Below are 15,272 nucleotides of genomic sequence, written 5' to 3'. Positions count from 1 at the left end.
TTGGACCTGGTATCAGCATGCCGTAGAAGACATTACATCGTGCGAATAGATCTTAAGCGTGGTCTTGGTTTTGTTGGAATACGTTACTGTAGTGAGTCGAAGTTTGAATGAGTCGCAGTGTGACACCATGGTCCGCCCCAACGTCTGAGTGCATCTCGCCCTTGACTGATACACGGCAGTGACAAAACCTGAACGTTCGAAGCAAGCTTCGGCTCTTTGATGATAGCGCGCAATCGTATTGACGCAGCGTTTCTGAGTCTACGCGCTGTGACTGTGTACCAGTAGTATGTTCGGTAAACATACGCCTACCATGATCTTGCCTCTTCACCACTTACGCTCACGCTTCCTGTCTAGACATCTAGACGTACCCGTTCTTCACATTCATTCTTTGCATCCAGCATGTCGGGGATCCCGCGTCAGGAGCTGCAAGACTACCTCTCATCGAATGCATCCCAGAGCCAAGAACGACAGCAAGACCCCAAAGCACTTCGTATAGACTGGGTGTGTTGTCAAGAGAAATGCAAGCAGCGCATCAACAACAACGTTCATGAACAGTTCAGCTGCACGGTCTGCAGACACAAGCTAGCCGATTGCAATGAATGTCTGGAGAACAGACTTTACGACCACAACGCGATACCCGAACTTCCCAGTTCCACGTTCTTGTCGTCGAATACCGGATTTGGTCGCTCAGCCGCAATGATTGCCGCACAACAAGCTGCTGAGACGCATCAGAGGTGGGATGCGGAGGAAGCTATGCGGAGGGAGAAAAGAAGTACGCAAGCGGAAAGAGAAAACAGGACGACTGGGTGGAACAAGAGAAAGAGACGAGTGATATGCATCATCCTGTGAGAAGTGGTTGAGGGAACGGGTGGAGGCAGGTGTGTAGTAAGCGAAGATGTCGAAAGACACATGATTCGCGCTGCACAGGAAGAGCGCTGGGCTGGAAGAGCTGTAGACATCAATGAGATTCTCGGTGGGGTGTTGCAATGATATCTGTACTGTGTGCATACCTTCTGTGACTATCAGATATACGCGACAGACAAATCTGCAATGAATGCACATGGCTCGTCCAGGACAATAGCAGTAACATCCACAGCCAGAAACCACGCGACCTTGTAATCAGCAATGTGAATGCGCGCGATGCTTCCGCTCGCATAAAGCCGTCGTCTTCGGTGTACTGCTTCCTCTTTCTACAACCTCTTATACGCGAACCCACTGAACTAGCTCATCTACTGACCGTCGACTACGACAGCGGCGTACTGCGTGTCGCTTGCCCATATAGCCGACTCCAGTTTATACCACTAACGCAACCAACACCGACCTCGGTCACGCGATGGGCTGGTACTGCTGCACCTGCGGCACCCCGAACGCTGGCGACGGCGCATCTCAAGAAGACCATACACGCGTGACGGCGTGCAGCAACTGCAAGCATGGATGCTGCTGGCAATGCGGCCTATTCCATCGCGGCCCAGAAAATCTCATGAAAGTGCCAGCGCCACCCAGCCAGCCCAGCCAACGTCCAGTTCAAGATAACCGCAATCGGGCTGCAGCGGAGGCTCAGCCAACGTACCCGCGTCCGATGGCTAGGGCGCCCACTCAGAAGTCGCGAGGGAAACAGAGGAAGAAAGAGAGTAGTGGCTGCGTCATCATGTGAGGAAAGCGAGGGGAAGTAGAAGCGTTGGATGATGGAATCGTAAAGCAAGACGGCGTGGAGGAGGCGTATGGGAGAGGGAAGCTCATCAAGAGACATATTGTGTACATAGGTACGGTTCCGCAGTAAGCAGGCGAGGAGTCGCAAGTACTCCAATATACATGACCGACTTCTCACTACTGCGTATGATCTTCTAATCACGTCGATGGCTGGTGATGACGATGAGGAATGTGACTGGCGATGGAGTTGAGGCTGAGGCACCGCACAGTCAAAAGCAGCCATGAGTCATGCTAGCGTGTATACCGAGTCGTTGAATAGGCATCGCACCTCCTGCTAACCACGCCGCATCAGAACTACCACATGGGCAACGCGTGCGCAGGATTCTGCAGCGGACATTGAGAGGCCCGTTGCAGCTGCTTCTCCGCTGCCAATAGCGCGCGTAGCTTCAACATGCTTGCGGCCACGCTGAAGCTGGCACCGCCCGGGCAGCTCCCACAAACACCACGCGAAACCACTCACCAACTCACACAACTATCACAACCACAACAGCCTATACTCGTTTCCCATCACTAACCTACCTTCTATCCTCCTCTCCCAGCCCTCCCAGCCCACCATCCCGGTCCTCGGTCCCCGGTTCCTCCTCAAACCCACAACCTGCGACATCCAACGCCCCAAGACGCGAAACCACAGCGCCGGTATCTCTCGCCATCCGAACAACGCACGCGCCCATGCATAATCTCAGATACCGAGTCCTAGCACGCGCGAGCCGTCTTTATGCTCAGGAGAGGGATGAACGGAAGGGAGAGAGGGAAAGGCGTTGTTGGTGGCGTGGTGCCCAGGTGCTGTGCCGTATATTGGGGGGCCTGCGGCGTGGGTCGCAGAGGTGCGTTAGCGAAGCCAGGAACGTTCTTTGTGCGGCAGTTTTTTCCCCGCGGGATAGTATTACTGGTGAAGTCGGAGGGATAATAGCGAGTGTTTGGCTGGTGCCGACGAGTCACTGGCGTTGTTCGATGAGATGACGATCAGCATCGTGAGCTTGTCGAGTCGTGTGAAAACGATCTACGATCTGCAGTTGGCAGACTTCCGTTGTTGGCTGGGTCGCCCCGCTCAGCTGTCAAAACAACGTCGAAACTGGCGTGTAGGGCTAGGAGCCGTACGGAAGGGGTCCTGTCAAACGCGGCCTGACGTGCAATGTGTCAGGTAGCAGGATCGTGGTCGTTCCGGCATGTCGACGTGCTGCTCATCGCATGAACGGAAGGAGTGGAGCGGCAAACAAGCCTCTCGATCCAAGGCTGTCTAGATCGTCAGGCGTTTTAGGCGCCTGTGGTTCAGGCTACAGCATGTTTGTGTCGGTGTGAGTGAACATCGTGAAGTAACACACGTGGGAAGATATGGTGTAGCCAAGAAGAAGGGTAAGAAAAAGATGCGCCGTGTCATTGAGGGTATTTCTATCGAGAAGCGAACCAAGGAAACTATACAACAGCATTCTTATCCGGAGAATGATTATGGTAAAGACTGAGATTACCGCAGCCACGCTTTGCGTGGAGATGTATAAGGACTGTGTACCCTTTTTATATCAACAAACGTGTTAAGGAAATGAGATGTGTGGCTTTGCCAGGCAGTGAATCATGCCGATGGAAGCTTGCCTGCGAGCTCCACGTAGCGCGGCCAGGTATTGGTGAAGACGAGGTACTTGATGCTCTCAAAGGCGGGATCAAAGACTTCCTCAGTGAACTCGCTCGGGACTATTGACCTGGTGCTCGATGTTGAGGACGAGGTGATGTTGGAGTCGATACTCGCTGGCCGGCTCAAGGTGTCCTCCCATGGGCACACGACATTGTCTCTGGCGACGGGTGACCTAGCCTCCTCTGGTGTCTTCGCACGCGGCATGTACGGGTCGAACTCCACTTCCGCGAACATGTTCTGTAGCGTCTTGAAGATCTTGTACTCGATGTTGATCGGTGCCTCGGCGGTGAAGGGGTTGATAAGCGTGTAGAAAAGCAGAGACGCCTCGTTGAACATCTGTCGCCTTTGAGCGGTGGTGACGACCTTGAGGCTACCCCACTTCTTCCTGAAGTTGCGCACTTCGCGGAGGAAGATGCAGTTCTCGGCTGTGAACTCGCGCGCAGCAGCCCAGGCGATGAGGGGCTCGATATTCTGCTCGATGGTGAACTCGAGTGACTGCATCGACGATTTGGCTTTGATCTCCTTGGTGTAGATCATGGTAGTCGACTTCCCGGATAATTGCGAGTGGTTGGAGGTGAGCGAATCGGTGTCGGAGATTGATGATCGTCTGTTCGGTTGGGCCCTCAGTGCGTCTCGCAGTGGTATGATGATGAGAACCTGTTGGCAAACGACTAGTGATGGTATAAACCTACATTGGGGTGTCAGCTAGGAAACGGGCCAGACAAGGCGACTTCACTTACCACCCGGCTGGTGCAAAGACCTTGTTGATTTGCTGGATCTGGTGCATCTTGGAGTATGTGAAGGCGATCCAAAGTGGCGTTCCTGGAAGACTGAAAGCAATGTAAGCACGATGGATTGAATTCGATGCGAACAAACATACCCAGCAATGATAGCAAGTCTCGTTTGCCAGGCCCACGAGTGAACGTCCTTGATGTTGCGGATCTTCCATAGTATCCATGGACCAACCATCATTGTCCAGAATAGCTGCACAAAGATTGACGGAATCCTGATTGACAATCAGTGAAAGACTCGTGCAATTGCATCATAATGACATACCATTCACCTCCTCTTCGGCATTCAATGTAATTAGTAGGAACCCCGAAGAAACCGTACGCTTCGTGAAAGCGGCGAGAGCCGAAGAACAGCATGATAGCGGGCAGGAACTGCTGCGGTCAGTGATATACACATGGACACACTACAACATATCACATACCGAAAGAATTAGACCGACCAAAGTACCAAAGTATACTTTCTTCGCCGCATCAAGATCACGCCACGCTTCAAAAAGGCCGCGTGGGGTGTATGATATCCGCTTCCTGCGCGCACCCTCTAAAAAGTTGCGTGTCATACGGCGCTGGCTTTCGTAGGCCGTGAGCACCTTGGCATTGCAAGCTGTGAAGTCTTAGTATGTATTGGACCTTGCATTGAACCTCAAACTTACCTTGGAAAAACGCCATGCCAGAGGGAAGAAATACCGACATAATCCAGAACTCGGCTGAGCATGGGAAGAGACCGTTCCACGGGTAGACGAGTAGGACAAGGATGAGATAGATGTGCAGCATAAGCACAGCTGCGAAAACGATCTTGATATTCCGTATCTGCAAACAAAATGCCTCCCTACGTCGATGGAGGAAGAAAAGCTCGACACCTAGTATCAGCGTGTACAATACGGCGAGGACAATGTAGGCGACACCAAGAGGGTCGGTATTTGCCCTTGTTGTGCCATCGAGTTTTCGTGGACGCAACATAGGCGGCATGGTGATCATGCTGTGTGGGGACCAAGCGGGAGTGATAGTTTCGATTGACAGTGAAGTATGAAGATTTGAGAGTCAGGCTCCTCCTCTTACTTAACAGAACGAAAGTGGGACCGTGTAGCGGAAGGATTGAAGGATGCTGATACCGAGGGGGCGGGCCAGGTTATGCCAAATGTCCATCGGCGAACAGGGCGGCACACAACTGCTAGGGAGCGCGGGAAGACGTAAGAGGTATTAGGACTGCCCTGCACATGGGTCGGGTCTGGTAAAAGATACAACAGGATGAGTTAGCTGCGGCTCGGGGAGGCCTAAGCGGCAAGGGATTACTCGATGAGAGGTGTATCGCAGGGTCGGATGATACTGAGCCACCAGGACTAGCGACTGTTCTTAGTGTAACGGGAAGGGATCGCATCCTCTGCAGGACTGCAGGAAGACGCGTGAACGCCATGGCGGAGAGATGTGTCACGACGACTACCACGGGGGTACAGGCTGCTACCTTGTCGGGCTGCGACCGCGGAGAGCAATTTGACGTCCGCCTCCAAACATGCCGGTCAGCATGCAGTCCACTGAAGTGTGAACGGTAGGAAACCCGGTGAGACGAGAGTGTCGAAGTTGGGGTAGATCATGTTCTGGTTCGTGCTGGGCTGGATCGTCGCATGCCGAGATCAGACATCGGAGGTTTCGGCACTCCAGCAATTTCCCAGGTACCCCAGGATTCGCTCCCACCATCACACCAACTTCAACGTTTTCGTGCTTGCAAGCGTTTTCATCGCTACACACGCTTAAAGAAACCATCACGCCGCTTCTTTCCGTTGCACCTCCAATTTCGAACGCTTCGTCTTGGCGGCGATGACCGCATGCCGCGGCTGCAGGTACAGTGCTGCCCAGGTGTGCTCTACCCTTCGCAGGCTGTGTTGCAGCACCGCACGCGCCGAATTCTGCGACTATAGCACCTGGAATATTGATGCAGCTCGATTCTGTGTATACAGGAATATCCATGCAGTACTCCCGTTTCATTCTGCTTTCGCACGTCTTCCCATTGACCGGCAGAAAGTCTGACGTTCATGCGTTCTTTTATCCTTCGCGGCTTCGAAAACATCGCGCTACGTTCAGTAATGCGCAACACTTCTGTCAGTCTCAGAGGTTTCATGTCAGACTTCTAGAAGGCCACCTATGTTCCTGTCGCGGATGCTTCAACGTAGCTGTCACAAGCTGTCCATCGGGCACGCCGTCCGCTTGAGGACACCTCCGCACCTGTCGACTATGCAACGAGGCGCGGAAACCCTCCCGGCCAAGACATACGCATTACTGATCGACCATATCCACCTAGTGCGGGGAAGCGTGCGGTAGGACAAAATGCCCATTGTGGCTGCACCGTGGCGGCAGGATGTCCATGCCTTCCGGCCATCGGCATGTCGCATCACCATGAAAGATGTGTGGTTTCGACAACGAAGGCTGCAACCTCCAGCAGCAAGCCGGGCACGTAATTACGGTTACCTGAATATCGATGCAGCATCCGTCCGAGGAGGGCGGGATCTCCGTCTCGTTTCTGCGAACGTGATCAGGTACAAGGATGCGGTCGAGAGATTGAGCGTTGTACGACCTCAAGACCCAATTACTTCACGTGTAAACACACCTGAGTTCTGGACTGAGTCGCTACATATCGTGATGTACCTACCCGCGAACCCGACCCCCTGCCGTTGTTATGTGGTATTGGCGAAATGACGCGCTGACGCGCTAACACTTTGACTTTGTGTTCGCCTCACACTCAACAAGATCGTATGTCATTACCGAAACCATACATATGATCAAGTACTGTGTACGTTCGACGGACTTCCGCACGTCTAGTATTCTTGGCGTCCTGTACTAAAATGGCCTCGAATTATCCTTGCTAAACACAAACACAATCTTACCGTCATTGCCACGCATTACAAAGAATACTTTATGACACTTCTATGAGCAGTTCATCAATCCGGCAACGTATTCATGATCTCCGATCATTGTGTCGTTGCCACGCGACATCACATGCGCCCACCCCGTTCAGGAAAATTTCTGAACACCCTAGAGCCTACGTTGACGTTAGATCATCTACTTTGCATATTTTCATCTTAATGTAGGCTGCAGACTCGTTCATCTCTTTCCTTGTATAGAATGCGCCGAAGGACGACAAAGGCCATAGTCTTGGATCTATGGAGATACTGCTTCGTGGGAAAGCGGGCCTCTCGCGTACAACACTGCTGTAACTCAAAGTGCTACCTACTGGGCACTGATCATTGGTACTAGAGACGCTCGCTGAGCATAGAGATTGTCACTCAAGATCTTGAACACAGCACTTAGCGAACCCGCTACTCTTCTTTGAAACCGTGTCTCAACTACTCCTGCCGGAAGACGAAGTCAGGTGACGTTCGGGGTCTAGTGGACGCCGAGTACGCCCACCCATGGTGCAGTATTAACAGATACATACAACCTAGCAATACAGTGGGATGAGTACACGAATGACTTCGGTTCTACTCTGATTACTAGACTTTCCTTGCGTACCATGGTTTTGGTGTGCATGTGGTCGGTCTCCAGCTTTTCGCTTAGTATGTACCCTTTCCCATAGGATGAGCTACGATGTGCGAAACGACAGAACCACAGTACTTTGACGTGACTCACGACGATCCAAAGTTAAGCAACCATCGTGAAATAATACTTTTCTAGTATATAATCTCTCATGTTCAGTGCACTCTTTCTAAGACAGTTATCTCAAGACACTGTTATCATACGCTCTTGTTTTGACGATACTTCTCTTTTCCACTGCTATCATACAATCCAATACACCACACACAAATAACAGCAACAGAAAACTTCAAGTCTTCTGATATGGCTTCTACCAACTCTTCCCCAGCGCAGTCGCGTACCAGTTTGGATAGTTCAACCACACTGGCGCCACAACTATCGGCCCCCGGCGTCGCGCCCACCACCATCCTCAACGAACACACCTCGCCCGAACGCACCGCGCATGCTTGGTCCACAAAACGAAAGTGGTGCCTTTTGACCGTGGTCGCATTCTGTCAGATCAGCATGAATCTCAACGCCTCGGTATACTCCAACGCCGTGCCTCTGCTGAACGACTACTTCGGCATCACAAACGCCCGGTTGGGGATGACTGCCTTCCTCATCGTATATGCATTTGGCTGCGAATTTTGGGCGCCGTTCTCTGAGGAATTCGGACGCTGGCCTGTCATGCAAGCCTCTCTTGGGCTGACAAACATCTCCATCTTGGTTTGCGCTACGTCCAATAGCTTTGCCGGAATCATCGGTGGCAGGATCATGGGCGGCTTGTCATCGGCTGGTGGATCGGTCACCATGGGCATGGTCGGTGACATGTATCACAAAGATGAGCAGCAATATGCCGTCTTGTGGTGTTCGCTCTTCTCTTGTCTCGGCGCAGTCATTGGAGGCATTATCGGAGGCCCGCTCGAGCAGTTCCTGGATTGGCGTTGGAATTTCTACATCCAGCTCATCCTTGGAGTAACGACCCAGCTGCTTCATGGGGTCATTGCCAAAGAGACGCTGGCTCCTGTTATGCTCGACAACGCCGCGAAGAAGGAACGAAAGATCGGTAATGTCAACATCCGGGGACCGAACGAAGACAAGAAATGGAGAGACAGGCTGCACTACAAGGAGGTTGCCACCACGATGTTTCGACCATACCAGCTGCTCTTGACTGAGCCTATCGTCCTTTTCCTCTCGCTGCTGAGCGGTCTCGCCAACGCGCTCATATTCTCCTTCTTCGAGAGCTTCGGCTACGTCTTCCAACAATGGTCGTTCACACCTACGCAGATCTCGCTTGCCCTCGTCGCATTAGCCGTGTCATACATCACCGGCTACTTCACCTTTTTCCCCATCATCGCCCGCCACAATGCTCGACGTAGCCGGGGCGAACAGCTCGCACCTGAGGCACGTCTCAAGCCACTCCTATGGCTCGTCACCCTCCTCCCTGCTGGACTGCTTATCTGCGCATTCGTCGCAACAGGGCCACCACTCCACTGGTTCGGCGTCATAATGGCTACTCTCCTCATTGGAGTCGCGAACTTCTCCATCTACTACGCGTCCATCGATTACATGGTCGCCGCCTACGGACCACACAGCGCGTCTGCGACTGGTGGCAACGGCTTCATGAGAGATTTGCTCGCGGGTTTGTGTGCACTCTACACCAAGCCGATGTACAGCAATCTAGGTATTCAGAGGTCGTATCTAGTACTGTTTGGCCTGACAGCGCTGTTTTGTCTTCCGGTGTACATCTTTTACTTCAAGGGTCCGGCGATTCGTGCGAAGAGTAAGTTCGCGAGTCAATTGGCGAGAGAGAGCGAAGCGCGCGGTGCGCCAGAGGTGACAATGAGTTCTGCATCGCCTTCGAGGGTCTTTCGGGAGGTATAGCGTTGCGTGTGGAGACGATTTGTATTAGCTTTCAGTTCAGTTCTTGCTTTGGCGGATACCCAGGTGTGCGTAGGTCGCAGTTGCTTTATAGGTATATAACAGAAAGAACAATAAACACGATAGAAATTCATTTGCATAAGCGCACCATGTTCACATCAGTTGGCGGGTGATTACTCTGACTTCGTGAGGGCACCCAGGCGAGAGTGGAGGATAAGTGCGCGTCATGATGACATAAGCACAGCTTCAACTGCCGAGGCTTGCCGTTGGTCGCGATGCTTGACCGGCACCCGCGTCGACTGAATCCTCGAACATGTCATCGAACGGTAATACAAGACTGCATCCTTGAGCAGATCATGATTGACTTAGAGCTTAAAATGTAGCATTCACCATATTGAGCTGGCGGCTCAACGCCCCTGACCCATACTCATCGTTTCGCAACACATCACGATGGCACCGGCAAAGCCCAAGGACATAGTAATCGTAGGAGGATCTCTAGGCGGCCTTCTGGCTGGTGTCGCATTGAAGCGCCTTCGCAAAGATCTCAACATCCGCATATTCGAACGCAATCCGACGCCGCTTCTGCAGGACCAGGGCGCTGGTGTGGTGGCCGGACAGGACGTACAAAATTTCTTCAAAGCGCACGACCGAAGTCAAACCACGTTGACAATCCCGAGTCACCAACGGCTATATCTCGATAAGGAAGGCCATGTTATAAGCCGTCACAATCAGGAGCAGCGCATGACAAGCTGGGATCTGCTGTACCACCTCCTACGAACCAACTACGATGGTACTGAGACCGACTACGCAAAGATACCCACTACAGAAGAAGGCGAGGGAAAGACATCGTATGAGTATGGGTGTACGGTTACGAGTGTTGCGGCACCAAAATTTGCATCATCTCTGCAATTAGACTTCTCGGAACCCGTCAAAATCACGGTCCAACACAAATCCGGAGAGACGTTCTCGACCGAAGCAGACCTCGTTGTCGCAGCCGACGGACCCAGCTCTAAGATACGCGCCGAATACTTCCCCGACGTCAAGCGAACATACGCCGGATACGTAGCATGGCGCGGCACAGTACCCGAAACGCAAGTCTCACAGGCTGCCACCGATGTCTTCGTCGAGAAGTTCCCATTCTATCACACGGAGGGTATCCAAATACTAGCGTATACTATACCAGGGAAACACGGGACCACCAAACCCGGTGAGCGATTGCTGAACTGGGTCTGGTACGTCAACTACAAGGAAGAATCGCCGGAGCATGTCGAGCTCATGACGGACAATGAGGGGAAGAGACATCATATCACACTGCCACCGGGTGGAATTAAAGAGGATGTATGGAGACGGCAAAAGGATCTCGCGAATGAAATACTTCCACCACAGTTCGCTGAGCTCGTCAACAAGACCAAGGTACCCTTCGTACAAGCCATCACAGATGTCATCGCGCCATCTGCCTTGTTGGAGAACGGTAGAGTACTCTTGCTCGGCGATGCGCTTGCGGGTTTCAGGCCACATACAGCCGCGAGCACGAACCAGGCCGCTCTAGATGCAATGAAGCTTGCTGGCACTGTTGATAATATCATCGAAGGAGGAGGATTGGACGCGCTGAAGAAGTGGGAGGAAGAAGTAATGGAATATGGCAAAGAGATGCAAGGTCACGGTGTGCAGATGGGAAACCGAAGTCAGTTCGGTGATCATCCGACCCAAAGGTAAAGGTAACGGTAAATTACAAGGTGTACTAGAGCATTAAAGGTAAAGGTAGAATGTATCTACTGTTTTCTAATTCCCTAGCTAATTGTTTTGAACCACTAGGGAAATAGATAGCAAAAATTGCCTGTTCTCTCACCTTTAATGTTCTCTTACAATGTTTTTTCCTACACCTATCTCACCATGCGCTATTATACATCTCACCGTTCTTTAGGCACACTCTGCATTCCCTCTCTTATCTTTCAAGACACCCCGCTCTCTGATCGCCTGGTAAGAGACACGATTGTCACATATTTAAGGCTCACTTACTGTCCTCCCTCCATCCCTTCTACACTACCACACACTCGAGACACACCCTTCAACGTTTCATCCACTACACCACTCTATCAACCTCACGACCTTCTAATAACAGACAACATGAATGGGCCACCAAAGCTACCAGACATCCTTGACTATTATGATGTTCTCGGGGTCAATGAGCGGGCATCGTACGCCACAATCGAGAGATGCGTCAAGCGATTACAACAATCGCATCATCCAGACAGTAGACGAGCTGGCGCGCAGCCTAGCACTGTGATCTTCCAGAACGTAAGTACTCTCATTAGACGACTGATGACATTCAGCTAATTCTTAACCATAAGGTTGGCATTGCTTGGGACACCCTCCAAAGCGATGGGAAGCGCGCCAGATATGACAAGACTTATCCTCACATACGAAAGCAATGGGACGTCTATCGAGTTAACCTCGCCAAATGGAACGATGAGCAACGGGAAAACGAGCAGGGTCAAGCCAGAGCCGCAGCACGACGGCGAAAGATTGAGGAAGAGAAAGTAAAAATCGAAAACGCGAAACAGAAGGTATTGGAAGAAAAGGCCAAGGAAGCTGCAAGACGTCTTGCCAAGCGTATGGAGGGCGAGAAGGCTCTTCGAGAACAACAGGCCAAGAAAGAGGAAGAGATTCGCCAACGAGAAGAAGAAGCACTGCGTGTGCGAGAGAGACTCCAAGAAGAACGGCGACGACAACGATTGGCACGAGACGAAGAAGAGACACGCATCAAGGCAGACTGGGCGAGAGCCCAGAGAGAAAGAAAACTTGCCGCAGATGAAGAAGCAGCAGCCCGAGAGCGTCTAAGAAAGCAACAGGAGAAACTACCCCGACCCAACAAAGACGATGACACGCAGTCAGCAGAACCGACATCGGACGAGAGTGAAGAGAGACAAAGACTTGCCAGGAAACAGCGAGCTGCTGAAGAAAGAGAGGCTCTGGTCATTGCGGCTGCTCAAGAACGACAGGCCAGGGCTGCTCAAGACCGCCTCAATCGTCAACAATCTGGCTCTGAGTCGCTCAAGCGACCAGTTGCAGATGAGAGTGTGGGAGCCCAAGCTTTAAACAGGACGAAGCGCCCCAGGCCAGAAAAGGAGCTTAGTAGCAGCCTCAAGAAACACATGGCACGGGAACATGCCAGAAGAAAGCACAATGAAAGACTTCAAGAAGTGGGCGGCTTAGGCAATGAACATCGTCTCAGAGACGAGACCATTGATTTGGGATGGGAACCTGTGGAGCACCGGGATCAAGCATGTCCTCAATGCAACACTAAGAAGAGCGCGGCATTATTCGGTTTGTGGAGATGTCCAGAAGGTGGAGCGTTACGGTGCCGACCATGCTTAGCGGCATTGAGTACGTTCAGCGCGTAAATTCGGTGCGAGAAATGACACAGGCCGGAGTTTACGCTGGGGCGAAAAGTGCTTCTTCACATGTTTCACAATCTTCTGAACACATCCCTTTACTATATATCCCCAACTCGACTGATCATCACCGGGCTAGCTAATTGAATTCCTACACATGCGATCACAAGTCACTGAGTGCCATCTTAATACATCAGGATCCAAAGCCAACGCACTGTGATTCCAAAATGCTATATACACTCCACCAATGCTCTATATACACCGTCTCGCAAGCTTTAACGAGCAACCCCAAAGAAGTATGTAATCATGAATAATTCAGTTCATCCTATGCCCTCCAGACATCTCATATCTCATTATCCGTGTTCGTATCTAGTACTCGAGGTCCTTGGGGTGGCGCTTGGCAAGCTTGTTGACAGCAGGGCCGGGGACGGGGTAGCTGGTGAAGGACTGGAAAACGTTGAACTTGATACCAGCGTCGTCGGCCTAAATCATCTCGTTAGCACATGTGCGATATTGCATCATACGACTCAAGTGGAAGATCTTACTTTGTACAAGCTAGTACCAGCAACACCGCCGCTTGGCTTAGCAGTTCCCGAGCCCTCAACCTTGAAGTTGACGCACTGGGGGTACGCCTGGGCGCCGTTGGTCTGGCCAGCAGCGTGCAGAGCGATGATCTCGTGGCGGACAACGTAGTTGCCAGGGGCGACGTTGGGGAAGGTGAGGTCCCAGGCGAAGTTGTTGGCGATGAGGTCGTCAGTGGCCCATTTTCCTGGGTTGCTTCCTGACTTCCAGGCGCTGGACTGGATCTTGGTCCACTTCAGGTCAGAGGGGCTGACGGAGCCGCAGTCGCCGTTGCAGGGCGCAATGTACTCCTGAATGGGACCAACGTGGCTGACTGGCCAGGTGTCCCACTTGAAGGTGACCTTGCTGCCGGGCTTGACGGTAACGTAGGCACCGTTGCTCTTGCCCTGCTTGTGGCAGACGATGGCAGCAGTGCCAAAGCTGTCGGGGGAGACGAAGCCGTTGTCAAGGTTGTCGGCTTGCCATCTTTTGGGACTGAGTCAGTATATGTCTCGCATGCAGCTCAATCAGAGTCACTTACCCTACGGTGGCGGGAATGGGGCTCTGGTACTTGAGAGCAGCGTTCCAGCCCTGGTATTCCTTGCCGTCGGCAACGACCTTGTCGACGTGGCCGTGGGCTGCCACAAGGGGCGCGAGAAGGAGGAGGAAAGAGAGCATGTTGATGGTATTCAAAGTGAATGACTTGTAGAAAGCGATTGTTGAAGCTGTGTAGTGATGGGCTTGCTGTCGAGAGTGACCTTCAACCTGGGACTTAACGCCCCTTCATATACTCCTCTGAAGTCTTCTAGCGGCCTTCTACTGACGCCCACGTTTTCCCACGACCAGGTATTGGCGAAGCCTTGCAATCAAAAAATTCATCTCCATGCACGAGTCGACCTGGTTCCTGAGTTGAGCGCCATCCGCTCGTGGAAACACGCCCTGGTCGTCGAGCTCTTGGATCATTGGAAGCCCAGCGATGTTTCCAGTCTGGTGACGGCGTGAAACCACTGCGATAGGCTAGGAGAATCTCAATGACTCCAGTATTAATATATGAGACGCAGTGCTGTCCTTGAAGTGGTGATGAGCAATCTATCCTCGGCTGCGGCCACTGCCGCCGTCCAGGTGGTCACCAACCACGTGCGAGTTTCAGCCACTACGTTGTGGTACTTTGTTTACTTAAACTCTGGGCGATGTGGACCTCTCGGTGTATTGGCGACTCAACGAAGGATATTGTTGTTGTTGTTTTATCAAGCTGCATACTCAGGTGCTCAACAGCCAGGAGGAATGATACCATGCCTAACATTGCGCTGATGGCGCAACTCAGCAGCCCACGGGAATCAGCACGGATCTACGGCAGTCATGTAAGCCCTACGGCTACCGAAATGCAGTGTAACTAATACCCCGTGGGGTCTTGGACATACTTGCAATGTTGCTGCAAGTGTTGCTGCATCCGAGTCGATTATATCCGGTGGCGTCAAAACCGCAGGGCGTTTAATGTATATAGATTAATCACGGACCGCGAAGCCGAACGTCAAACCCACTTTGTGGCGATGCAACTCTTGCACAAGGCTGGCAGTGCGTGCATCTCTGAAACGTCTCAGGTCACACGAAGTGCGACTCATCTAGAGAGGCATTCCATCTACACCGTACTCCTACCACGATGCAGCCTCGATTCTTTAAGCACTGAGTTGCCCAACAATGCCGTCTCCTGATGTCTTTTCGAAGAGTGGATTTGCTGATTGCTGATTGCTAATTCCTGAATATCCTGATCTGGATTCTTGGAGGGCCTGTTCGTGTAAATGCCCA

At 52.1% G+C, this 15,272-nt stretch overlaps 5 protein-coding genes across 5 annotated transcripts; 3 read left to right on the top strand and 2 right to left on the bottom strand.

Annotated features, from left to right (window-relative positions):
• Positions 1 to 3,277: 3,277 nt before the first annotated feature.
• Positions 3,278 to 5,094, bottom strand: J4E93_006737 (uncharacterized protein; the record flags this gene model as incomplete). The annotated part of the gene is made up of 6 exons (XM_049344648.1): positions 3,278 to 4,025; positions 4,078 to 4,167; positions 4,218 to 4,343; positions 4,394 to 4,500; positions 4,551 to 4,729; positions 4,779 to 5,094. 6 exons carry the CDS (start codon positions 5,092 to 5,094, stop codon positions 3,278 to 3,280), a joined length of 1,566 nt encoding a protein of 521 aa, XP_049198302.1.
• A 2,859-nt stretch (positions 5,095 to 7,953) lies between these two features.
• Positions 7,954 to 9,513, top strand: J4E93_006736 (uncharacterized protein; the record flags this gene model as incomplete). The annotated part of the gene is made up of 1 exon (XM_049344647.1): positions 7,954 to 9,513. The coding sequence occupies one exon, from the start codon at positions 7,954 to 7,956 to the stop codon at positions 9,511 to 9,513; it is 1,560 nt and encodes a 519-aa protein (XP_049198301.1).
• A 447-nt stretch (positions 9,514 to 9,960) lies between these two features.
• Positions 9,961 to 11,226, top strand: J4E93_006735 (uncharacterized protein; the record flags this gene model as incomplete). Its single annotated transcript, XM_049344646.1, has 1 exon — positions 9,961 to 11,226. The coding sequence occupies one exon, from the start codon at positions 9,961 to 9,963 to the stop codon at positions 11,224 to 11,226; it is 1,266 nt and encodes a 421-aa protein (XP_049198300.1).
• A 411-nt stretch (positions 11,227 to 11,637) lies between these two features.
• J4E93_006734 (uncharacterized protein) lies at positions 11,638 to 12,726 on the top strand (the record flags this gene model as incomplete). Its single annotated transcript, XM_049344645.1, has 3 exons — positions 11,638 to 11,808; positions 11,862 to 12,645; positions 12,689 to 12,726. The coding sequence occupies 3 exons, from the start codon at positions 11,638 to 11,640 to the stop codon at positions 12,724 to 12,726; spliced, it is 993 nt and encodes a 330-aa protein (XP_049198299.1).
• A 548-nt stretch (positions 12,727 to 13,274) lies between these two features.
• J4E93_006733 (uncharacterized protein) lies at positions 13,275 to 14,144 on the bottom strand (the record flags this gene model as incomplete). The annotated part of the gene is made up of 3 exons (XM_049344644.1): positions 13,275 to 13,388; positions 13,451 to 13,952; positions 14,008 to 14,144. 3 exons carry the CDS (start codon positions 14,142 to 14,144, stop codon positions 13,275 to 13,277), a joined length of 753 nt encoding a protein of 250 aa, XP_049198298.1.
• Between the last annotated feature and the right edge of the window lie 1,128 nt (positions 14,145 to 15,272).

The sequence above is a fragment of the Alternaria ventricosa genome, assembly GCF_023758065.1.
Source record: "Alternaria ventricosa strain BMP 2768 chromosome Unknown scaffold_11, whole genome shotgun sequence".
NCBI lineage: Eukaryota > Fungi > Ascomycota > Dothideomycetes > Pleosporales > Pleosporaceae > Alternaria > Alternaria ventricosa.
Note: the sequence above shows the minus strand (reverse complement) of the source record. Positions and strands in the feature narration are given on the sequence as shown.